This window comes from Citrus sinensis, chromosome 2, assembly GCF_022201045.2.
Source record: "Citrus sinensis cultivar Valencia sweet orange chromosome 2, DVS_A1.0, whole genome shotgun sequence".
Classification (NCBI taxonomy): domain Eukaryota; kingdom Viridiplantae; phylum Streptophyta; class Magnoliopsida; order Sapindales; family Rutaceae; genus Citrus; species Citrus sinensis.
In genome coordinates, this window is record NC_068557.1 from 6,373,656 (window position 1) to 6,399,024 (window position 25,369).

Below are 25,369 nucleotides of genomic sequence, written 5' to 3' on the forward strand. Positions count from 1 at the left end.
CTCCAAAAGCAAGCTTTTTTTTTTTCCTTTCATTAAGATTAGACTCTCATTTGAATGTAATTAAATGTATATTTCATGAAAATGTTGACTACAAGGTATATCATATGTGAATCGAAAATACAGTTATCAAGGTATAAAATTTTAAATTTTAAAACTTGCTTTGGGAGATGAAGTTTACTGTCAATCGCTCGTCCAACTATCGTTTAAGTATTGAAAATTGCCGGATACGAAGCTGCCGTCAAACACCCATCTAACTATCATCAATTGTTGCTGGAAAAGTCAAGACCATACTAATACTGTTGGATTTGGGAGAGAAGAAAAGGTTCAGTTTTTTAAGTTTTGAAATGACGAGAGTATAGTCGTCTAAAAATGTTGAAATTATCTACATAGGGTAGAAAAATGTTTAATTGACTAATTTTAAAATACCCTAAAATTTTTGAGTTATTTTTATAAATTTTCCAAAAAAAAAAAAATGTTACCACTTATTTATAACTCCATTTAATTAATGATAATGATCGTATCCAAAAGCAACAGCCTCAAATATCCATCCAAACGACGAAGGCATTTGCGTTTTTCGCACATAAAATGACTCGTTTTACACGTACAGAGGAAACAGGGGAACCTTACTCTAGTACCAAACAGTAAACCCCAAAACCTGCACTAAACCCTCAAATCTTCTCACGCTCGCGGTCACTCATTTCATTATGAGACTCCTCCAATCCATTTACCGTACATTACATTTGAATTTTTTTTTCAAATTTTAATTTTTGAAGTCTCTTTTTTATCTAATGCATTAGTCGCTCACTTTTCGTTTTCCCAACAGGTCACCACAAGTCCGTGGGCGGAGCCCTGGGCCGCCGCTTCTTCGTGACGTCGGCGGGGGCGGAGGAATACGCCAGGCGAAACTACGCCAACAACGCCTCCGAATACAACACCGTCGTTACGTCTCTCACTTCTCAGAGACGGTTCTTCCTTTTGAGGGACGTCTACGATGACATGATGCTCGACGGCGTGCAGCCCACGCGCGACTTGTTCCACTCGCTGATCGTTGGGACCATGAAAGGCAGTCGCTTGCAGGACACTTTTTTCTTCAGAGATCAAATGAAAGCCAACGGTTTTCTCCCCGACGTACGTGTCAAAGTGCTTCTCTAACAAGCACTTCTGGTTAATTTATAATTTGAATTGAATTTTCGCTGTTATTGTCAAATTATCATTTGCTGTATTTTGTTGTATGATTCCATGTTTGTCGAGATAGCTTTGATGAGTCTTTCGTGTAATAGGTTGCTGTGTACAACTATTTGATCTCAGTATGTGGGAAATGCAAGAATTCTGATCAGGCGATTCGGGTATTTGTGTATAAATTTTTGTCTTTTTCTGTTTGTTTCTTCATAATTATCCATTAGAAATTTTAATATTTCCACTATTCTCTTTCAATTGAAGATATTTGAAGAAATGAAGAAATACGAAGTGAAGCCAAATGGTCAAACCTATGTCTGTCTACTTAATGCATGTGCAGCAGCAGGCCAATTAGATCCAGTGTATGTTTCTTCCTCGAAATTCAACTCTTCTCTTTTTCGTTTCAGTGACTGTGCCTGCTGCTTTTCACCATTATACTTTCTGAGGGTGTGGTTATAGTTTGACTTTTTGATATTCTGTACGAACTTTATGTTCCATTTCAAAAAAGAAGAGGGAGGAAAAGAAAAGTGGGGGAGGGTTGTCGTGGCCTTTCGTGGGGGAACAAATCCATCTTATTATGTAGATCATGGGACCGAGTTTCAGGAGTCAATTTTTTTTGCCAATCATCTTGTGCTAATTGCTGGATTTTTTATTGAGTCCTACTTTCAGGCTGTATTATGTTATAAGTTCTGTTATTGACCTGCCTAATTTCATCCCGGTGCCAACAAAATGTTACAGGTATGCTATTGTCCGTGATATGACTGCAGCTGGTGCTGGTCTGGACAAGTTCTGCTATGCTGGGCTCATAACCGCACATACAAACAAGATCCCTAGAGCCGATGATACGGCCACCAAAGTAATTTGTTGAATGTGCTTTTAGTTTTAAATAAATATTCATTATGCTGCTGCTAATTTTTTTTTTTTTAAATATCTTTTTGTTGAAAGATTATTGAGCTTGTAGAACAGTCAAAGGGCTGGTCTTCTGTTGAAACATCAGGAAACAATGCCGAAAATGAAATGATGGGAGTTTCAAAAGAAGAATTGTACAATTTACCCACTGCTGAATATGTTCATAGACGAGGAGGATTTTTGAGCAGGCTATTAACTGTCTATCATGTTGCCTTTCATGCTTGTGCTGAGCTTAAGGATGTACAGGTATTATCTGAAACTATTTCTTGATTTTCCCTCAGAACATGATATTCTTGCTGCTAACTTCTCTTCTTTTTCTCTGCCTGTGTGCTTTGTGCAGGAGTGCTTGTTTTTTTTATGACTATTCGTTTTTCATGGTGTTGATAGTATATTATTACTACATTATGAAGCCTTTTCAATTTTTATTGCCATCGTGGTCTTGTTATTATTATGGAATACTGGTGCCATCATCCATTCTTTAGATTTTTGTTGAATTGTTATATATTTTATTTGCTTTTTAAAACCATAAAGAGTTAAAAGTTGTCACTTACATTATCAGAAAAGGTACCTCATCAAGGCTGCAACTATATTTACCTGTTCACTAGCAGCTTACATTATCCCATAAATGAGCTTGTACAGCTCCCTTTTCTTATCAGATAAATGGATCTGCAACCTTGGTATCTGGGTGCTTCTATATTCGCAAAATTTGTAGTGCATCATTTCATAGCTTGGTTGGATTTGCATATTCTGTACATATAAATGCACACTTTGCTTGAACTTTTGATGGTGATGGTAGAAGTGCTTTTGTCTTGCTTATCCACCTAAAAGAATTATTACCTTGCCGTCTCTAGATTTAGCAGAAGATCACATTGAGCTATGATCATCACCTTTATCGGTTCTGCTTTAGTAAGCTGCATTTAGTTTTTTTTTTTTTTTTGAGTTTATCTGTGTCAAAATTGAGACATTCTGACTTTAATGTTATAGGCGATGGAGACACTTTTAGAGATGCTTAAGAAAGATAGAAAATCTCCTGATGTCTATATTGTGATGCAAAACATAAGGTATGTAATTGCTTCTAATTTTTTTCTTTAGTTATTGCTCAGTTGAGTTATTCACATAGCTATTTGCAGTATATTTTTGTACATCTTTCTAAGTGTATGCACGTGCACATTTATATGATTTATGAAAAGATTTCTGGCTTCGTTCATTTCTTTTTTGATTTTTAAAAAATTTCTTTAATACATAACTTGCTTGAGGTTGCATCGTATATAGGTTGTAGTGTACATCCAAGTAGTGTTTAAGCAATTGGGGCATTTGCATGCTTTTATTTGTATTAGTGGACAAACTATTTGCAGCATAATGATCACTTTCATGTACCTTCCTTCTATCATGCTCATTTGCTTGTCGCTGCCGTAGTTCAATTCCTTTGTGTTTTACAAGACTTCTATCTTTTTCCAGAAAATCTTTTCATTTTGCAATGATACAGTTTACATGCTTTCTGTTTTTGAGCTGTCACATAGAGAATAAAGCCATTACCCAAAACTATTAGCTTTTATTGATTTGATTTTGAGCCTGGTTAGTTTTTATTTGGTTCGTTTAAATGTAAAACATGTGAATTTGTACCTTTTACTTTCTTGCAGGTGTTATCTACATTCAGGAGACATTGATAACGGACATAAAGTTTTTGAAGACTACATATGTTCAGAAAAGTTTCCTCCGGCGGAACTATATGCAGTGAGTAAAATAAAAATTCTAGAAGTTGCTTACAAATATGTTTTATGTACTTTTTGTGCTAGAACAATGTAACAATTAATATATATTAGTAGCACTAGGCAACTAGGTATTCAGATATTCGACCCCTCTGTTGATTTGCATTATGCTGTTTTGGTTTGTGTGGAAATCATATTTGTTTCTTAGATTTGATGGTACGGTCCTTAAAAAAGAATTTTTAACAAGATTTCATACATAATGTTTTCCCTTTAGAGTGTCTGGGAAGCCACCATGAATCTGTAATTAGTTGTTTGACGTATAAGGTTGACTTGCTGGTTGTTACCCAAATTTGCTTGTTTAATTTCTTTGAAATTCTTCAAATTTCAAAAAGGAAAATCATTTTTACCTAATTTTTCTTTCTTTTGCTGCTGTAATTCAGGCACTTTTGGCTGTTAAAAGGCTGTTTTTTTTTTGTGTTATAATTAATATGCATTTAAGAAGTTTATGTTTAGTACATGTAACAACTTATACTTGTGTGGATGTAGACACTTGTAGAGGGAGCTATGTTTGGGTATACTCCCAAAGGAATGCAACTTGCTCAAGACACGTTGGTATGTTAATTTATTACTTTATTTGTTTGTTTCCTGATTTGTGGGTTTTCCTTATATTATGCAGTATCTTGCTTGGTCCTTTTTAAAGTTTTACTTCTCATATTGTTTCTTTGTTAACACAGGTAAACATGAATTCAAGGAACATTTTCTTGAGCCCTAGAATGGGAAGTGACCTCCTCCTTGTAGCAGCTGGTGAGAAGGTGAGTAAATACTTTAATGACAAGATTTTCCTATTGATAGTTGTTTCAGGGAATGTATTATTTCTTCTGCTTGCCCGTCCTCTTGGAAAGTGAATTTTGGGCCTTTTCTGATCAAAATCTCTGTATCTTTCATGCAGAGTGGTGGGTATACCACTGCCAATTATATTTGGGATCTCATGCAAGCTCGCAAAATTACCCCATCATTGCCTGCTGTGGAAGCATATTATACTGGTTTGAAAGTAAGACTTCTTGCCTTATTTAGAATTTATTCAAAGTTTTTAGTTTTGGACTATCATATTTGTAAGAGTTCAATATGGACTTGTTTTTGAGGTTTCAATGGATGAAACTCACCAAGGTAGACTGCAAATTTCTCAAATATCATTCACATAATAAGTGATAAACATTTGTGGGAAAGGGCGTCTAACCTTTTTAGATGAAAGGAGCCAAAATGCTAGTAGAAACTACTTTAAAGTTGGGCACAATTTGTCACTAGCTTGTGTGGACTGATTGTCTAATGATTTATGAATGGCAAAAAGCAATTCAGTCGGTCTTTCAGGGCTCTTCATAGTTATTTGTGAAATTTCTGTCATGAAGCTTTTATTGATTATTTCCATTTGATCGATGAAGTATGGGGGATTCCTTAGACCTAAGGGATTGATTAAGGTAAATCATTGAATTGTGTTCTGCGACCCAACCATGTAATAAATTATAATTTTTGCCTTTCTTACATGTGCATGGAAATTGTGATCACCAACATGGTTATCACTGTGATCCTTGTTTGTGAATATTTCCTCATTATCTTATTCTCCTGTGGGAAATTATAGGATCGGGAGGTACCTGCAGATGATCCGAGGCTGGTAGTAGTTTCTCGAGCTTACGACAATTTGCTTCGTGGAAGACCTGGAGCTGTAAGACAACAGTAGTTGCTGATCCTGAGCTGGATCCAAGGCGCATGGTTTGGCGATGAAGAATAAATATACTCCCCATAGCATGTCATAAATACTTTGTGCTATGCTATGTAGCCTGCAATGTCTCTATTCCGCAGCAGGACATCCCAATGCGATAAAGTTTTGATGTTGTTAGTCGGAATTCGTTAATTCTTCCAATTAGATATTTTAGCATCACTCATTACCTATAGAGATACAATTTTTTCTGAATTTTTTTTTTGTGAATTTACCGAAAGTTATTTTAGAGAAGTCAAAATTTTAATCAAATGACAATAGTTTCGCCAATTTTTGGTGCAAAAGTGTGTTAGCTTTACCTTCGGTTGCTGAAGCCTGTTGGTACATATTTAAGAAAATGTGGGGTTGGTTTATTTTAGTTTTTGAAAATTAAAGGTGGGATTATTTTAACTTAAGTTTTGATCCAAACATTATTATTATTATTATGAAGAGTAAGACTAGCCTAGCTTGATTTTCTATACATAAATTTTTACACGAGTACTCAACCTTGTGCAATTCAATGGTTACGTCTGTAAATATAAAAATTAAATGTTGTTGTCAATATTCTAAATAAAAAAATTATTATAGTTTCCAAATGAACAAAATTTTTTTTTTTTTTTAAATAGAAAGTCAAAAGTCAAAAGTCAAAACCAGAACGATTACGACAACGTGCAATAATTCGAAAATCGCAGATGGCAAACCCTTCTCTCGCAAAAATTGTAACACTGGGACCGAGCAGCCGGCGCTTTCAAACGTAACCACCATTGCTGCGAGCCAGTCACTCCGCCGCCACGGGTTCGTGTTCCTGCTGCTCGCTCGCGTGACTCGTTTCCACTCATCAATTTCTGTTGCTTTCTTTAAATCCTAAAACAAACTGTGAGTATATTAGTAATTATATTTTTTAAAGATTAGTCGTATAATTATATGTATCTTTGTACGCTTTAAAGGCTCAGTAAGTTTATTAATTCAATAAACAGAATGGGTGAGAAGGGAAATCCAAAATCATGTGAAAGGAGTGAGAGAAAGCAGAGGAAGAAAAAGGAAAATTTTTTTGTTAAGGAGACTGGGAAGACCGATGAAGAAGAAGAAGAAGCAAGTCGAGTAGAAAATAATCTAAAATCTAATGTTGAGGAAATAGGGGAAGCTGACATGATTGGGAAAGAAAAAGAGGTGAATTTAATGGAGGAAGGGAAGCAGGAGGAATTAAATGAAAAAAATTCAAAACATAGTAAAAGTAAAAAGAAGCAGCGCTTATTAGAGGAAGCTGCTAAAGCTGATCAGCGTGGGATTTGCTACTTGAGTCGGATTCCTCCCCATATGGATCCTGTGAAGCTGCGTCAGATCCTCTCTCAGTATGGAGAAATACAACGGATTTATCTTGCCCCTGAAGGTCTTGTTTTTATTTCAGTTTTGGTATCATGAGTTCAGTCCTGTGGCTAATTAACTGAAGATGATCTATTTCATGATACAGATCCTTCAACCAGAGTACTTCGTAAACGAGAAAATCGTAAGCGAGATGGTGGGTTTCAAGATCAAGGATTTTCAGAAGGGTATGTGTTATTGGATTAATTTGCTTTAACCAATGTGTGCAACTGCTGCAGCTTGATGTCAAAGAATTTATAGAGTTTAATGGTCTTTTATTTCCCTCCAGTAGCCGGAATTTGTCGTTGAATTATTTCTTTAGTTTTTGCGTAGGCTTTATAAAGATGCATTAAGTTATTGTTACATGCTCATATTCGTATGACTGTCCTTTTTATATGGTGTAGGTGGGTTGAGTTCACCAAGAAAGGTGTTGCAAAGAGGGTTGCTAATATGCTAAATGGTGAACAAATTGGTATGGATACATTAGCTGGAATTATTCTTGTAGTTTCAACTTTTATGATTCCAAAATAACACGAAATCTGATAGGTGTTGATTTTTTGCTTGTTTTTAAAAAATAAATCAGAAATTAGCGCCTTTTTTTTTTTTTTGAGAAACAGCAAAATTGATTTGTTTTAAGTTTTTATTTTTTGCACTATGTTTTCCTGCTTCTCTGCATTTTGTTCCTTTCCCTTTTACCCGGTTAAGCTGCACGTCTTGTTTCATACTTTAATTTTTTCGAGGATTCGTTTGTTTGAGCTTGTGTATTTCCCACATTGTTTCTTGTATTCTTTCGTTTGTGACTAAGTCAAATGGTTAAATTCTTCTTCAGTACATTAACTTGCTATTGATGTTTAGGTGGAAAGAAAAGGTCCTCATTTTATTATGATCTTTGGAATATCAAGTATCTAAGTAAATTCAAATGGGACGATCTTACTGCAGAAATTGGTAAGAGCATGTGAAGTGTTTTTCTTTTATGTCCTTCAGATGTTCGGCAGTCTATATCACATGTCGAACTTGAAATTTTCTCACTGCAGCGTACAAGAATGCCGTTCGAGAGCAGAGACTAGCCTTAGAAATTTCTGCTGCAAAGAGGGAGCGAGATTTCTATCTTTCTAAAGTTGACAAGTCCCGTGCATTGAGTTCTATAGAAGAACGATTAAAGAAGGTGAGCAACATTTATACTTCTTCCACAATCCGGGATCCTTCTTTGTTATATTTCTATCAAATTGATACAGTTTTGAGTCATAGCTTCTGTTGTTTAAGCATTGGATGCATTTAAGTCTTTAGCTGGTATTCTTGCTTAGCTCTAATTTATAATGAGTAGCATGGATATCTTCAAAGAACATTTATCCTAGTGGATTATCTCTACTTTATGAAATCAAATGAGGCTGACCATTTCAAAACTACAGTTAGCTGAATTGTCCTACTCGTTAACTCGAAGTTGTTTACAAAGGATGGAGTTATAACTTGTCCTCTATGAGTGTGAATATCTTTGCACACCAAGTTTGTAACTTGGAGAGGGAAAATAAAGATAGTAAAAAATAAATGACAAATTTTAGGTCCTTGATTGTAGACGTGTGCTGATTTTGGAGGAAAATTCAATTTCGTATGTCTTATCACACAAATTTAAAATTTGTAATAACTGAGGAATACTCTAGCATTGATGCAAATCTACCAATGACTTTACCTGGTGAAGTCTTACCTGCTTGGCGATGCTAATGGACTTCTTGCTAACAAGTGATATTCACGGCATCTTCATGCGGTCATGCTTTGAGCATGTCCATATGGATGTATATACTGTAGACAAGTGATAATGTTGTAAAATGATAACACTGATTAATATGTCCATGTGCAAAATTGGTGAACAATCATTTGAAGTTAACTCTCCCGCTTTTTCTGTGTATTTTGTTGCATTTATTGTTTTATGTCTCCATGTTTTAGATCTCTTTTCTGTGGCATCTTCATCTTATACACTTCTTTTTATACTTAGCTGGTGTTTATGTTGCTTCTTGAGTGTCTCTATCTTGTTCAAGTTGAAGAATAACATAGTTTGGGGGACAATGTAGAGATTTATATGAACTCCCTCAGAATCTTTGGACTCTCGCTAACTTTGAACCTCTATTTGTGAATCTGCAAATGGAACTGTTTTCTTCTTCAATGTCCGGCGAGGTCTTGTAAATTTATGTTAATGACAAATAAATTTAGATGATTTATTATTTTATCTTACACAATGTGCTCTCAGTTGTAGATGTATTATGACTGAAATGTTAATTTAACTGTGAAGGTCGGTTATTGTAAGTTTTGCTTATTATTGCTTTGTGAAAGAGCATCATCATTTTAAAGGACATTCACCTACTGTCCTTTTCTTTTCAAACAGAAGCAAAAGGTGCAGCAAGAGTCTCAAACCCACCCTGAGCTCCCTGGTAGCGAGCAGGTGACAAAGGTGATTCGTCATTTTCCACAGAAAAAGCCAGTTGCAGAGAATGCAGCACCAAGCAAACCTAGACTCTCAAAAGACATCCTGGCTGGGGTGAGTTCCATTTTCTTGATAGACGACAAATTTAATATAATTTCAATGCTCTGTTTTGTAAAATCTCACTTGTGGTTGTAGGTGTTTGGGGGTCCTCAGTGATTAAAGTTTCAAATCATTTATGATTGAAGAAGAGCCTGAAGTGAAATACTGAATCCAAGAATATTTGGCGCATGATATCAGAACCTGCATGCGACCTGCATGTGTTTGGAAGTCCCGTTAATGAAAATTTTAAATTATCATCTGTGGGCACATAGCCATATTGCGGAGTTTTGAATCTTTCCTACAATATCTGGCAGTGTCAATTTGAAATATTTGCCTGATCATCAGTAGGCCCAGATCATAATTGACGAAAACAGTATCCAATAAGAATGTTCTTCTGTTGGAAACTTTCTTTGGGAACTAAGAGTTTAAAGAAGGGCAGGTTCTACATCTTCAATCTCCAAAACTGTAAAAGATGATGTATCATGAAATTTTGATTGTTTTTGTCTTATAGATCTGTGCATTATCGCCCCCCCTATTATGAAGCTCTAGTAAGTACTGGGTATTTGCAAGTCATCTTGTTGTGCGGACATGGTAAAAATATGTTGTTATTGCAATCTTGATATAATCTGGCTAATTAAAGGTCCATTTATAGTTGCTTTGCCTCAATTTTAATGTTTCAAAATGCAGCATCTAAAGCGTTCTTATACCTTGACATTTTGGACAGACAGGAAAGGCGGGCACTGCCATTAAGTGGAAATAAAAAAAAATTAGGAACACCGGTTTTGCGAACTATTCACTTAAATGTTACCAAAGAAAATAAAACTAAATTAAAGATTATAGGAGTGCTTAATAACTAGGAGAATGAAACAATCATGTGAAACAAACGCTCAAACGGAGATGAATCATTTAGTTTGAAGAACTAGTGAGATAAGATCTATACATTCAATATCCTTCACAGGTTTTGCGTGACATTACTTGACTGATATATCCAAGTTATGGGTAAGGCCTATATAAATTGCTGAAAAGGATGAAATACAGAATCCACATTTGTATGAATTTAACTGCAACATCCACCTCTCTGTGAAACGGTTCCATCTCTTGCACCTGATGGTCCTTGGCCGCGTCCGTACCCAACCTTAATTCCAGACTGCTGAATATAATTAAAACAAAACACCGTGTCAGATGCATTAACAATAAACAATCCATATCAGAAGTGCTTAGTTGGAATGTCATTATCAGCTCTTAATAATTCATCACCATAGATAGTGTGTTTTTCTTTCTTTTAGACTTTTAAAATACATAACAACAGGATAATCACAATCCACACTGAAACCATTATAATTCCAAAATGAGAGGTTCATCCAATTTGACAGGAATTAAGATGGCTTACATCATTTACTGCATCAAGTGCTCCTTCCTGAATATTTTGAAGGATCTTTGCAGCAGTCTTTATAAAAGCCTGTAGAACATGATTATATGAGATTCATTTCATTAACAAAAGAAATAGACCATTTATAACAATATTTCAAAATTCACATCAGAGCTCACGATTATCAAGCCATTTAAAAATATATATAAGCCTGCTCATTATATTAGTTGGGTTTCATCACCTCCTCAACATTCTGAGCTGTTCTTGCAGATGCTTCCAGAAACAGAAGCCCATTCTCCTTTGCAAACTGTTCGCCTTCCTCCTTGCTAACAGCCCTCCGATGAGCAAGATCACACTTGTTACCAACGAGCATGATTGACATGTTGGGATTAGCATGCTGCCGCGCATCCTCCAGCCAGCTTGATAGATGATTAAATGTCTCTCTCCTGGATGTCAGAAGAGCTTTGGATTTGAGTTCAAGAAAAACCAATTATTGTATGGAAAAAGCAGCCTGTGATATGAGGTGAGGGCATGGAATGTATCCAATAAAAGCTGTCCACCTCCTCAAATGCCAGTTACGGAAGAGTAATCATTCACATATTATATATCATGCACATTATTTATGTTAATAACTTCACATTATTTCTGTCAACAACTTCCAGATACATCATGCCCCATAATCATAACATAAATTATTTTGCAATACAAACAACTAATGAGGATCAGATGCCCTCACTAGAAAAAATTGATATATTTTCAAAATGTGTAAGTAACTATAGATTTTTAAATTATGCTGACTACACATTTTGTACTACATAATTTGATACGTATATTCACAGTAAGAGCACAAATTGTAAATATATATAGATAATATGTTAATGGAAAACAAAGTTATTTTGACAATAAACGATGCGGGCGAGGGGACCTTATTCTGTTTTTTAATATTCTAATAAAAATATTAGAATATTTTTATCTAATATCTATTAAATCAAATTATCACTTAAAAAATTTCAAATTCAAGAATTTGTTAATCATCTTGACTAATCAGCTCCCTTGATTTAATGCTTTATCAGATGCCTAAAGAGCCAATGAGTGAATTTGATATCCATAGAGCATTTTTGGATCAATTTAAGAGTGATTTCTCAGCATTTCTCAAATTTCGGTCTGAAGAATTGAAGTGTGGAGGTCGCATGATTCTTACCCTTCTATACAATGATAGTTTCCATGCTACTAGTCCTGGAGAGCCAGCACTGTTGGTTATAAAAGACATGATCTCCGAAGGATCTCTCTCTCTCTCTCTCTTTCAATACATATCAAAAAAATTAAATTAATTTTATCGTCCATTTATATGATAAGTATTCAATAATGGCCGATCTCTTTTGTAAGTATTTCATGCACTTCAGGGATTGATTGAAGATCAGGCTCAGGGTCATACCTTGTAATATCATAAACCAGAAGTGCCCCAGCCGCTCCTCTGTAATAAGATCTTGTGATAGATCTGAAAGATTCTTGGCCAGCCTGAAGCAGAGACCAAAAGAAAGATTCTTGACTAAAGAACATGAAAAGACAAATAACAGCTAAGAGTTGAAATTTGGCTAACAAGCAAGTGATGAACACAATACAGCTAACAAAGATGTTACAGCACAAAGGCAGGCATGATATGTATACAATAACAGTAGCAGCTCTCCCTCTCTTAGGCTTAGAAAATAAAATTTTAATTCTCCGAAGGAAGGAATAGCATAACAACCAAATTAGCTAGGCTAACCCACAAACTCGTAAGAATATGAAGCTTAATCAGAGAAATTTAATAAACTTAACAAAATTTTGTAAAACAAAGTGGGGGCGGGGGCCATTTGAATTGATTGAGTGGGAAATATGTTTTTTTTTTATATAAAAAAAAAAAAAGAGATGGAGAAGGAGAAGAACAGACGGTGTCCCAAATCTGGAGCTTGATGGGGCGACCATCGATGGTGACCATGCGAGCACCGAATTCAACGCCGATGGTCAAATCATGAACGGGCTGAAACCTCTTGTCCGTGAATTGCAATAGCAAGCATGATTTCCCTACTCCTGCACGCATCATTATTATGTTTATTAATCATTAATCCTTCAAACAAAACAAAATTTAAAAAAAAATGAGAAACCTATTATTATTATTAGGGTTTTCGATTGTAGGTTGGAAAAAGAAAGACTTTTTAAAGTAAACTAGTTTGTTACCAGTGTCTCCGATGATTATGTACTTGAACAGATAATCGTACGACATGTTGTTGTTGCTGTTGTTTCTTTTAGATGAACTCTGTCTCTCAACTCAACTCAACTCAACTCAACTCAACTCAACTCAACTCAACTCAACAACAATAAAAGACGAAGAAGACGCCGCTGCCTGCTGCTGATATGCTTATTATACGTCGTGTAATGTAATAATATTTGAAAACTTGATTTCTTACGATTTACCAAAAAGCAGAGGAATAGGGAATGTGTGCGGACACCGTGACCTATTTGCTCACCCTCACCGACACGCTTTGTCTGATTGTCTCTTTTCTAACTATTTCATTTTATTATTATTATAATTATATTTTTTTTTTCCCCCTCAGAGCTTTGAGTCTTCGAGAGTCTCCAGACTTCTGGATGCCTTCCTTCCTTAAAGCCCCCAATCTTAGTTCTTTACTGACACAGAGTACCTTGCCGTGCCCGTGCAGGCGTGCACTGATGGATGGATAATAAAATCTTATTTTTACTTTCGTTGTAATTCATATGGCGCCGCGCATGTACAATGCAAGTCTTTGAGATATTCATGTTATTTTCAAGTACCGTTGATCTCGTTTGCATTAAGAATTTACCTTTTGATTTATGCTAAATAGATAGACCTTTTTGTTTTATATATATATATACACTAATATAATACAATTCTTAATATTTACAATCAGAAATCAATCAGGTCTTTAGCCTAAGTAATTCGATTACAGTACAACCCGATTATTAATCCTTACTAAACTAGAAGGAGATTTATCCTTACTAGTAATATAAGAGAAAAATCGATTCTACAGAGCCAACCATCCCCATTTTTACAGGGAGGCAAGTCAAGTCCCACTACTAGCCTGCACTGAGACTTGAATCTCAAAGTTGTTGAGGACATGAGTTTTCCCTGTAGCCCAATTTATATAAATTATAAGACCCATGATATTTGTTCAATTTTTTAATCCCAAGAAGTCAATTATAAAAAAATTGCATGATCACTGTTTTATTTATTTTTTTAGTATCTTATTGTTTGGCTTATTGATTATACTATATATTCTTGAAAAAGGGATTGTGTACTTGCAGTTGTTGATTTACTGATCCCAAAGGCTAGATTAGAGGGTGGGCAAATCGCTGTAATACCTAATTATATATTCCAAAACTTTGAAAATCTTTTCACTGAACTGTCTACGCAGTTTTATTAAGAAGAAAATATCGAAATAAAGAGAGAGATTTTAAAAGTTCAGATTACGGAATTCTCGGTTAATGCAAGACAACGCTAGTTCATAATGAAACCGCAAATGAATTCCATCAACACAACCATCAACTGAACACAAAGCTAAATAACATAATCCACAAGTAGTCATGTGCGAACCCAATTCCGGAAAATGTAAAATTTTAAAAAATATCATTCCAGTTTCTAAACCAGGAATTGTAAACTATACTCTGATTTCAGCCTTGTGCTCTTCTGATCTTTCACTCTTCCATTGCATCTCCTCCCTCAACCACTTCCACCCTTTCCCTCAGCGGGGTGATCTTCGTCAAGAGGACCTCTGTAAAGAAACAGAGAAATTGAAACAAATTAATCAAACTAATTTTTTTTTCCAGATTATTTATCGTAATTGTTTTGGATGCACTAAAAACTTGGCTGTCCAACAGTAGAAAAATTAAATCAACTAATTCTTATATGACAATGCCAAGTCAAAGCAATGATAATGGTCACTGATTAGAAAGCATTATGTACTACATACAACTGGGAAACCCATTACTGACCTGTCTTCTTAGGGAAAGAATAGCCTTTGGCATTGACAAAGGTGCGAGGATTTGGCAAAAGGTGGTTCCTCAGGTACTCTTTGTGCCCCTGCACCAATGTTCATTAATGGGAGAACCTCACATTAAGATGAGCAAAAGATAACACATCATTTACAAAATATCAACCATAGACTGATGAGTAGCAACAAACCTTGGTAATTACACAGACATCAACATTGCTTCCACTTCCCAAGTCATTGAATATACCAGAGCAAATGGCGTCCACAACTAGCTGTATTCCCTCATCTTTCTGCAAAGATAAAATCAGCAACTCAGATTCAAAGTGAAATCGACAACTTTTATTTTAATTTTATGAAACAATACTGACACAAGTCATGGTGTAAAAGTTACCACTTGCAAATAAATAAATGAAACCCAAATGTAACAGGAGCATCGTTTGATCAAAACATATTTGCATTAACTTAGACCACTTGATGGCAACATCTAAGTATACTTCAAAATCTTTTCCAGATAACTAAAAGTTCGTGAGATGATCATAAACAGTAAAGTGAATTAAACATGAAAAAACATCCTCACAGCACTTATGAAAAAAGAGATTATAACAGGCAAACTTACAGTCAGGCCTTCTTTGTATTTTGATTCAAACATAGCCATGGCAGCAAGAGAACCAGAACCCATTGTCGCAAATGGTAAAGTGTCAGTTGAACCATGTGGATATATCTGCAAAATTAACCATGGCCATCAGTATTTTGCCTAAGATATTTGTTAAATAGTACAAAGAATCATCATCGTTTCTGACAATTCCGCAAGAAGAAGAAAACTAACTGTGTGAAGATGAGGTCCAGTGCAATCAACTCCACCAAGAACCAAAGCAGCTTGCACATAACCTTGGTAGCTGGAAAGAGAAAAAACCAATCAGAATCACGCACTCTTAAAGACTATCCAAATATATATTGCTAATAACTCAACAATGGAAATGGAACGAACTTAACTTGAAAAGGTGCTTCTTGAGAAGAGTCAGTGCTGTAACAACCCTTGACTCTCTACCAGTATGATAACGATGTAACTGCAGCTGTGAGCTGACCATGTCTAGGAAACCAAAAAATTTTACAATGTGTTAACTAAAGTAATATGAAAATAATAAACTACATCATTTGTTTCAGCAAGAGTTGATAAACAATACAACCGCAATCTAGCAATGGCAAGTTAATTAAACTCAATCATAGAAGTACCAGTTACAGCCTCTGTGTCAGCAGCAGTTCCTGCACCACAACAATATATGTTTGGAGCCATGTAATGAATTTTCTCACAATTCTTATCGCAAACTATGGGTCCTTCAGTTGCTCTGGTATCTGCCCCAAGAATGACGCCATCCTATGAAAAAAAATGGAAAGATAAGAATAAGATAATAATTTCGGAACTGTTTTGATAGGAGCATTATCTAACAGGATGGATTTGCTGCAAAAGCGTGCATATTTTTATCCTTATAATTTGAGAAAGTGTCAAGTACCGTAAAACCATAGGCCACGCTAGTTGGCAATCATTTTCAAGGAAAACGTCAAAAAATCCCCCCATTTATAATGGCAATCCACTCTAAAGAACACATTGACATGATAACAAATACATATATTCCACTTTCATATTTCATCTCATTATAACTTCTTTCTAGTGGAAGTCTGAAGTAATTCCTTTATACATTCTTCATCGTCCTTGAACCAATCATTTACTGCAATATTTTTAAGCTAAGACACCAAACTAATCAAGTGCCTCAGCATCTTTGTATATAACACCAAAAGGAGTTATTTAAAAGTAGAAGTAGCTTTACAAAAACAATTATTTAGAAAGACAAAGTTATACAGATCATTTCCTGTATACAACTAATTGATGAAAAAGTGATTACTGCTCAACTAGATAGAACAAGCAATTAAAAAAAAAAAGGGAGAGAAACTGGATACAACTTTACAACAAAGAAGAAGATCAACTAGGCAAAAGCATTTCAGGAACGCCCGGAAAGGCTCCACAAGAGGGTCTAATTACCAAATCACCAAATATCTATGAAGAGAGTTCACTAATAGATTTTCCTAGGTGCTTACTTTGAACTTCGCTTAACCCGCTGTGTGACATACATAAATCAGAATGTCGCCCGTGAAGCCCAAAAAGAGGACAGTTGAATGCACGTGTCACTAAAGAATGAGAACCAAACTTCTTAAGTTCCCAACATACTACCTTCCATTAATTTTACAAACATATCTAAAGGAGACATCAATTTAGGGAAGTATTACAGTAGACCTAGCATCAAGTTTAGGTGTAGACATACACATATCTTAAGTTTTTTCACACTTTACACAGAGGTAATAGACTTAAAAGACTGTAGAATAGCTCGTATATAATTTCACAAGGGAAAACAAAGATAGAGGGTGATACCTGGAAAATCAACCCAACAATGGTCGTCCCCGTCTTTCGGAAAGATGGAAGGTTGACACCCTTCTTTGCAAGCATATCATTCCGCCGGCAGAGATCAAAACTAAATCCACCCCTGGAAGGAACATCTATTGCAGAGTTTGACATTTTAAACTTTCTTCAACCTATGTCAATTAGCATATTAGTTTTTCACCTCACAGACCACCACATTAATAACACAAGATAGCTGAACAAAATAGCTAAAAGCGCCAAGGGGATTCCATGGCAGAGTAATTTTATTGATTAAATTAGGAATTATTAACCCTGTTGAATAGTGAAAAAATTATCCTTAACGTTATACCAAACCCTTGAACCAATTCTAATACATTAGGAACAAATTATAACAATTCATTTAAAACCAACCCCTAACTTGTTCAGAAGAAAGGAAACACTAAATCGGTTACTTGAAAGCAGATCTTGCTACCAAAAACAAGAAAACTACTTCCAATACAATACCATTTTCAATTTTTCAACTTCCCATACTAAATTGATTGCACTGTAAATACAGTTGAAGGAAAATAATTTAGGGTTTTGATCCTATTACAAACTTTTTTATACTACACTTAGTTCTACACTCATCCCTTAATTAACATTTAATGCATCAACAGTAGTTAAGATTCAAATCTTACTGAAATCAAACAAAAAGAAACGTGCTAGGTTTCAGTAACGAAAACCAAAAAGATCACCTGAGATTGATCCCACTGGAATGAAAACAAGGCGTGAGCTTTGGAGAGCAGCAGCGACAGCGAGCGACTTCGAGTCTTAAAAACTTAAAACGAAAGAAAGGATCGCCCCTTCGATTTTTGTTAAGACCAATAAAGAGAGAAGGCAAGAAATTTTGCTTTCATATTAGTCCCCATAAAAAGGCTATATTCTATTTTTACTCTTGACTTCGAAGATTTGTTTCAGTATACTTATATATTCGCTCTATTATTAATATATTTGGGTTGGATGAATGCTATTTCCAGGTGTATTCTTATTATGAATAATAGATAGATATTAAATAAAAATATATGAGTAACTATGAAAATGTATGAGTAATAAGTGATTATTAGAAATAAATACAAAAGAAAATCATAGTTCGCGCAAAGACCAACAATCAAAGAAAAAAACCCTAATGAGCTACGGGAAGGTTTCTCCACCGCCACTAGCAAGCGATCGTTTCACCAAAAAGACAAAGTTTAGGGTTGAAGGGGCTGACGGAGATAACCCCACGCCCTTATCCTACCGTGATATCGCCATGGAGGCGAACGCGGGCTCTGCAAAGGTAGTTTTTGGCATGAGTGATGAGTGGGAACTGGAAGAGGAGGATGTTTGTTGTAAGGAGGACGAATCTATGCCTTATATTGCCTTCTCACAGAGAGTTCATGACCGACTAGCAAAACCTTGGGCAAACTCAGTTGTTGTTAAAACCCTTGGACGTAACTTAGGATATAGAGTTATCAGCGAGCGTTTGAAGAAACTTTGGGGTTCTACAATGGGTTTCTCCATCATTGACTTGGCGAATGACTATTACCTGGTCCGTTTTCAGAATGAATATTCACTTTTATCATAAAACTATCATTCGGCGGTTAGGGCAAATTGTTGGTCCGGTTATTAAGATAGACTACCTCACTGCTGCAGCCCAAAGAGGAAAATTTGCTCGCATTGCGGTTCAGTTGGACCTTGAAAAGCCGCTGGTTTCTCAATTCAATTTTGAGGGAAGAGTCCAGAAGGTGGAGTATGAAAATCTGCCATTGATCTGTTTTTGCTGTGGCAAATTTGGCCATTATCAAGAGGCTTGCCCTGATGGTGGTGTCACTCCTGTGGAAGTTGAATTGCCAACTTCTTGCCCTGATGCTGCAAACCGGGATATGGTGGTTGGGGAGGGTTCTAACCAAAATGAGTCTAAGTTTGGATCGTGAATGGTGGTAACCCGTAAACCTCGCCCTCGTAGATTTTCAGAAAGGGTTTCTCATAAGGTCTCGGTTCAGAAGCAACATGGGCTGACAGTTAATGAGTCACGGTTTGATGTTTTAGGCAAAGTAATGGATGAGGAAACTGCACCACAGAATTAGGATGATACTTCGGTAATTCATCAGGAAACGCTAGAGCCAATATTAGAGAACCCCAACGTTTTAGCCCCTAAATCAAAAAGCATGAAAAAGAAACAAGTGAGTCAACTTATGCGAAAATATCCTACTAAAAAGATCTCAGCTCTGTCAAACAAATCCATAGCTGAAAACGTCAACCCAAATAACCATAGCCGTGGCCAAACTTCCCAACCACATAGTCCTACCCTAGCCATGCAAGGCATGCATGAAAATCTCAAGATTCTTACCATGCCTGAACCTTGTGCCACCTCTGATGTTCCTTGTAGCTCCATGCATGGCATGCACGCCCTTCCCAATACAATGGTTGCTTCCCCGATCCCTGTTCATGTAACCCTTAACCCTTTAAATGACAGTGTTGTTTCTTTCCCTAACCCTTCGCTACAACTTCCCCATTCTCGGCCTCACCATGAACATCTGTTCGAGGGAGTCTTGGCCCAGGTTTGTAGTAAAGAGCCCCCTGATGAGGATGGAATGAATAGTCCTAATATACGGGGAGGAACTTTTGGGGAGCTTGACTCAGTAGTTGCGGGTATGAGGCTGTGTTTAACTGATGAAGATACTTCAGGGGTGTCTGATACTTTTATGGCTGATGATGCTGAAGCCATAGAGCTGTTTTAGTATTTCCCCGGCTTTCCTCTAAAATCTTTGTTATGTGTACTACAACTATGTTTTGGAACACTCAAGGTGCTGCTTCACCGTCCTTTCGTCGTTCTTTTTCGGCTTTGGTTAATAATTACAAGCCCGCAATGGTGGTGCTAATGGAACCTCGAATAAGTAGTTCTAAGGCAGATAATTTCATCAAGAAAAGTGGTTTCGACAAATCTCACCGAGTGGAAGCTGTTGGCTTCTCTGGCGGCATTTGGGTTCTGTGGAAAAATTTATTCGATGTTGAAATTGTGGAGAACCACTCTCAATTCATTCACCTCAAGATTTCAAGGAACAATAACCTTCTAACTTGGATGACGACTATTTACGCTAGTCCTAATCCGAGCATCAGGAGACACCTTTGGAATGAGTTGGCAAATGTTGCTCTTACTGTCCAGGGTCCTTGGCTGTTAGGTGGGGATTTTAATACTATTTTGTATAATTCAGAGAAGAAATGAGGATCTCCGATGGGCACAGGGGCGTGCAAACTTTTTCAGTCTTGGTTTCATAGTCACTGCATGCATGACCTTCGTTTTCATGGGCCTCGTTTCACTTGGTCTCACGGCAACCTCTTCAAATGCCTTGATAGAGTTATTTGCAATGGAGATTGGGCTCAGACTTATGCTGCCTCTATTGTTCTTCACCTCCCGAAATTTATTTCTGACCATAGGCCGCTTCTAGTGAATGAGAATATTACTCCTCCGAGGAACTTAGATTCTCGGCCGTTTCGTTTTCAGGCTGCTTGGCTCACGAATGATGGCTTCAAGGATTTTGTGGCCAATTCATGGGATCGGAATGTCACCTATCTGGAGGCGGCTAATCTTTTTCAGGTTAAAGTCATGGAATGGAATAGGCAGCATTTTGGGAATATTTTTTGGCGGAAACGACGTTTATTGGCTCGGCTGGGGGGAATTCAGCGAGCTTTGGAGAAGTATACCTCACAAGGGCTTCTAGAGCTTGAATTAAAATTGAAAACCGAACTTGAAGAAGTGCTTATTCAGGAAGAGATTTTCTGGCTTCAAAAGTCGCGCAAAGACTGGCTCCTCTTAGGTGATCGTAACACTTCTTACTACCATCAGAAAACTTTATCTAGAAGGCGTCATAATCATATTACAGCCATTCAAAATAATGCGGGTTCTTGGATTTATGATAAAGAAGAAATAAAGGCTCATGTGATTCAGTTCTACTTATCCCTGTATTCTTGCGATTCTCCACATTTTCGGGCATATCCGCATCCGCACTCTTTTCCTTTTATTGATGATGATGAGCTTCAATATCTGCATGGGCAGGTGGATGATGATAAAATCAAAAAAACTATCTTTGGCATGCACCCGCTCAAAGCCCTGGGTCCGGATGGCCTCCATGCCATTTTCTATCAAACTCAGTGGGATACAGTTGGCTCATCTCTTTGCTGCTTAATGAAAGAAGTTTTTCAGCATAAACGCTTGCCTGGGGATCTAAATGCCACTTTGATTGCGCTCATCCCAAAGATTGAGAATCCCTCTTCGTTGAAGTTGTACCGCCCTATCTCTCTCTGCAATGTAGCTTACAAGACCATAACTAAGATTATTGCCAATCGGCTCCAATCAATCTTACCTCAATTGATTGGTCCCCACCAAACTAGCTTTGTTTCTGGTCGTCACATCACGGAAAATATTGTGATCGCTCAAGAAGTTATCCACTCCATGAGGAAAAAGACTGGTGCTAAGGGTTTTATGGTGATTAAGGTTGATCTTGAGAAGGCGTACGATCGCCTTAGTTGGGAATTTATCAATGATACTTTGTGTGAAGCTCGTCTTCCCCTTGATCTCATTCAGGTTATAATGGCTTGTATTACCTTAGTGCAAATGCGGGTTTTGTGGAATGGTGAAGTGACGAATGAATTCTTGCCTTCTCGTGGAATTCGCCAGGGTGATCCTTTGTCCCTTTATCTTTTTATTCTCTGCATCGAACGCCTGAGCCACGGGATTCATAATGCCGTTACTGCTGGTAAGTGGAAACCGATTCGTTTGGCTCATAATGGTATCCCACTCTCTCATCTTTTCTTTGCGGATGATCTCCTACTGTTGGCCGAAGCTCGAATTATTTCGGCAGTCCTAGATGCTTATTGCTACAGTTCAGAAGCTAAGGTCAATGTTAACAAGACTTTGCTATATTTTTCCAAGAATGTAGGGGTGCAGCCATGGCCAAGATCTCGGGTCTTCTTGGTTTTTCAGTCACACAAGATCTTGGAAAGGATCTTGGAAAGTATCTTGGGGTTCCTTTTCACCACACACGGGTCACCAATAACATGTTTCAGGATATTGTTGATAAAGTTGAGAAGCGGCTCTCTGGCTGGAATGCCTCTCATCTGTCTCTGGCCGGCCGCATTACCCTGGCTCAATCGGTCCTTCAGGCCATTCCCATTTACGTCATGCAAATTGTTGCTATACCTGCTGGGATTAGAGAGAGGATTGATCGGGCATGCAGACGTTTTATTTGGAGTGGCTCTTCACCTCATCAACGCCTTAGCATGATCAGCTGGAAGGATATTTGTAAACCAAAGTCAGCTGGGGGGTTGGGGTTTAAATCTCTGGCTTTGATGAACCGTGCTCTTCATATGAAACTTGCTTGGGGTCTAATATCATCCCCAAACAGTTTCTGGGTTCAGGCCCTTGTTTCTAAATATGGGGTTGACATTCACAATATGCCACTTATGCTTCCAACACGCTATGGTTCCCACTTGTGGAAATATCTTGGAAATGTGTAGAGTGAAGTCCAGGCAAGTAGACACTGGTGTTTGGGAGATGGCCATTCCGTTTGGTTTTGGTGGGACTTTTGGGTGACTAGGGATGTCCCTCTTGCAGCATATACAATCAACAATCTTCCAAGTAATATTTCAAATGGCAAAGTGGCTGATTTTGTTAAAGAAGATAGTTCGTGGTACTGGGATCGGTTTGAACAGTTTCTTCCTTCTCATATCATTCTTCAGATTGTTGCTCTCCATCCCCCGTCCCCTGATAAGGGCACAGATTCCTTGTTTTGGGCTCACTCCAAATTTGGGCGTTTCACTACTCATTCGGCTTACTTGGCACTTTCAAATGATACCCCCATGCATGATGACAGGCTTTGGCGTATGGTTTGGAATTGGAAGGGTCCCCAGAGTGTGCGGATCTTCTTATGGCAAGTGTTTCACGATCGGCTGAAAACAAAGGCCGAATTGGCTCGTCATCACATCCCGGTATCAACCTCTTGCGACCGCTGTGGGGCTATGATTGAGGATGCTATGCATGTCTTGCGGGACTGTGCCTTGGTCAAGCATTTTTGGCTCCTGATTCTCCCAGCAAACAATTGACAGCAGTTTTTCAATTCGCGGCTCCAGGAGTGGCTTCGTATGAATGTAGGGATTGTTGGAAGGCTATGGAGTGTTTCTAATTGGGCCATTTTCTTTGGCATTGCTCTCTGGAGGCTTTGGTTTTGGAGGAACCATTTCATTTTTAATCAAGCTTCTATGGATCCGAATGTTGTATTAATGGATGTCTTTACGCGCACTGCGGAGATGCATAAGATTCATACTCATCCGCTGACCACAGGATACATAAGGGTGACGAGATGGATCTCTTGGAAACCTCCAGATTGGCCTTGGTGCTCTTTGAACACTGATGGTGCCCACAACAGGGGAGGGATTTCTACTGCTGGGGGATTGATTCGTGATCACATGGGTTGCTGGCTTAGTGGCTTCGGGATGATGATTGGCTCATGCTCTATTACAGTTGCGGAGCTTTGGGGTTTGTATCAAGGGTTGCAGCTAGCTTGGAATTCTGGTAAGGAAGCTTCAAGTGGAAATAGATAGTCGTTGTGTGCTGCAGTTGGTGACTAAGCCATCATTGGAAATCAATCACTATGCTCCGCTGATTCAAGCTATCAAGGATTATCTAAAGATGGATTGGCAAGTTTCTATCTCCCATATTTACAGAGAAGCTAATTTCGCAGCTGATTATATGGTGAACCTAGCTTTCTCCATTACTCTTGGTCTTGCTATCTACCATACCCCCCTATTGGGAGTTAAATCCTTTTTGTTTAAGGATGTTTATGGGATGACCCATTCTCGCTCGGTTGTTCTTTAGCTCTGTTTAGAGCCCCTCTTTACCAAAAAAAAAAAAAAGACCAACAATCAAGAATTAAGTAAATACAATTTGTTTTGAAATATAATCTATCTCAATTTCATTTATCAAATTAGTTCAAACCTTCTCTCACTAGCGGTATGAGATATTATAACAACTATAATTAAATTTGATTTATTTTTTTAAAGATTTGTTCTAATGATTTTTAAGTAATTTTATATGACTGGCTATCTGAATTCAAATATTGATGGAGATAAAGGACTTGAAATTTGATTTTGCTCATTACCCAACAGCTTTACTTTAAAAAAAAAAAAAGGACGTTTTCTATTACTATCCATTGCTTTCCATCTCTTAAGTTCAATCCAGGTACAAATATAACCACCAATTTATTCAATTGTTCCATTCCGATTTATTCAAATCTATAACTAATATCATATTTCATTAGTAAATTTTATCATACCATCAAATTGGTGCATTATAATTAATATATACCTTCTAGTAATTTTGTAATAGAAGTTGTAAGTTACCAATTTACTAAAGAGTTATTTGGGATGCTTTAAAAAATAAATTACTTTTTGTATTTAACAAATTACTTTCCTTAACATGGTTTTATGTTGCATTTACTTCATAGATTGAGAAATTGAAATCTAGAATTATAATTATTGATAGCGTTTATTTCGCAAAATAGAGTTTGGAATCGGAATCGGAATCGGAATCGGAATCGAAATCGAAATCGAAATCATGAGGCCCACCAATTTGAGTATAGGGAATGAGAGACTAATTTCCAATGGGGTGGTGGGAATGAGTCTCTCATTCCCGGAATGACCATTTTGCCCTTCCACCCCCACAAAATAAAAAATATCCATTTTTCCTCAATTATAATTAATTAATATATTGTTATTATTAATTAATTAAAGATTTTTTACAATTAATTAATATATTATTAACGATAATTATTAAAAATAATAATTTTTGAATAAATAATTACTATAATCAAAATATAAAATAATAATTATGACGATAGTTCATTAAATACTTTTTAATAATTTGTTACAATGTAACTCATTTCTATTCCAATTCCAAGATAAAGTAAACACATTAACAACAATTTAGTTCATTTCGATTCTGATTCCGATTTCTACGGTTAAAGTAAAAACTTATTCCGATTTCCATTCCCCATTACTATTATAGCTCATTCTTCATTCTCACCTATTTTGATTCCAGGCTATTTCGATTTTAGTTTAGTAAACGCACCATTAATATTCTT

General features: G+C 36.8%; 5 protein-coding genes across 6 annotated transcripts; 3 read left to right on the top strand and 2 right to left on the bottom strand.

The window, feature by feature from the left end:
- The first annotated feature begins 561 nt into the window (after positions 1 to 561).
- LOC102607800 (pentatricopeptide repeat-containing protein At4g35850, mitochondrial) lies at positions 562 to 5,838 on the top strand. Its single transcript, XM_006470142.3, has 12 exons — positions 562 to 729; positions 824 to 1,128; positions 1,281 to 1,346; positions 1,441 to 1,538; positions 1,915 to 2,032; positions 2,122 to 2,331; positions 3,070 to 3,146; positions 3,726 to 3,819; positions 4,341 to 4,406; positions 4,529 to 4,606; positions 4,744 to 4,845; positions 5,431 to 5,838. Exons 1-12 carry the CDS (start codon positions 705 to 707, stop codon positions 5,527 to 5,529), a joined length of 1,338 nt encoding a protein of 445 aa, XP_006470205.2. The 5' UTR covers positions 562 to 704; the 3' UTR covers positions 5,530 to 5,838.
- Positions 5,839 to 6,176: 338 nt separating this feature from the next.
- LOC102607508 (pre-rRNA-processing protein esf2) lies at positions 6,177 to 9,997 on the top strand. Its single transcript, XM_006470141.4, has 8 exons — positions 6,177 to 6,342; positions 6,525 to 6,937; positions 7,019 to 7,097; positions 7,314 to 7,381; positions 7,765 to 7,854; positions 7,944 to 8,074; positions 9,287 to 9,439; positions 9,521 to 9,997. The coding sequence occupies exons 2-8, from the start codon at positions 6,526 to 6,528 to the stop codon at positions 9,539 to 9,541; spliced, it is 954 nt and encodes a 317-aa protein (XP_006470204.2). The 5' UTR covers positions 6,177 to 6,342; position 6,525; the 3' UTR covers positions 9,542 to 9,997.
- Positions 9,998 to 10,299: 302 nt separating this feature from the next.
- Positions 10,300 to 13,431, bottom strand: LOC102607023 (ras-related protein RABB1b). Of its 2 annotated transcripts, none has more exons than XM_006470140.4 (6): positions 13,011 to 13,431; positions 12,724 to 12,863; positions 12,229 to 12,311; positions 11,035 to 11,239; positions 10,815 to 10,883; positions 10,300 to 10,571 (listed from the first exon to the last, which is right to left on the bottom strand). In XM_006470140.4, the coding sequence occupies exons 1-6, from the start codon at positions 13,054 to 13,056 to the stop codon at positions 10,482 to 10,484; spliced, it is 633 nt and encodes a 210-aa protein (XP_006470203.1). In that variant the 5' UTR covers positions 13,057 to 13,431; the 3' UTR covers positions 10,300 to 10,481. The 2 variants fall into 2 exon arrangements, with proteins under 2 accessions (XP_006470203.1, XP_006470202.1); XM_006470139.4 differs by having other exon boundaries at positions 10,300 to 10,574; positions 13,011 to 13,412.
- An 828-nt stretch (positions 13,432 to 14,259) lies between these two features.
- Positions 14,260 to 18,115, bottom strand: LOC102606721 (proteasome subunit beta type-7-B). Its single transcript, XM_006470138.4, has 9 exons — positions 17,948 to 18,115; positions 17,226 to 17,386; positions 16,034 to 16,175; positions 15,794 to 15,890; positions 15,627 to 15,696; positions 15,417 to 15,521; positions 14,992 to 15,090; positions 14,802 to 14,889; positions 14,260 to 14,581 (listed from the first exon to the last, which is right to left on the bottom strand). Exons 2-9 carry the CDS (start codon positions 17,367 to 17,369, stop codon positions 14,505 to 14,507), a joined length of 822 nt encoding a protein of 273 aa, XP_006470201.1. The 5' UTR covers positions 17,370 to 17,386; positions 17,948 to 18,115; the 3' UTR covers positions 14,260 to 14,504.
- Positions 18,116 to 20,466: 2,351 nt separating this feature from the next.
- LOC127900258 (uncharacterized) lies at positions 20,467 to 23,831 on the top strand. Its single transcript, XM_052434862.1, has 4 exons — positions 20,467 to 22,064; positions 22,172 to 22,643; positions 22,749 to 23,291; positions 23,337 to 23,831. Exons 1-4 carry the CDS (start codon positions 20,467 to 20,469, stop codon positions 23,829 to 23,831), a joined length of 3,108 nt encoding a protein of 1,035 aa, XP_052290822.1.
- Positions 23,832 to 25,369: the final 1,538 nt, after the last annotated feature.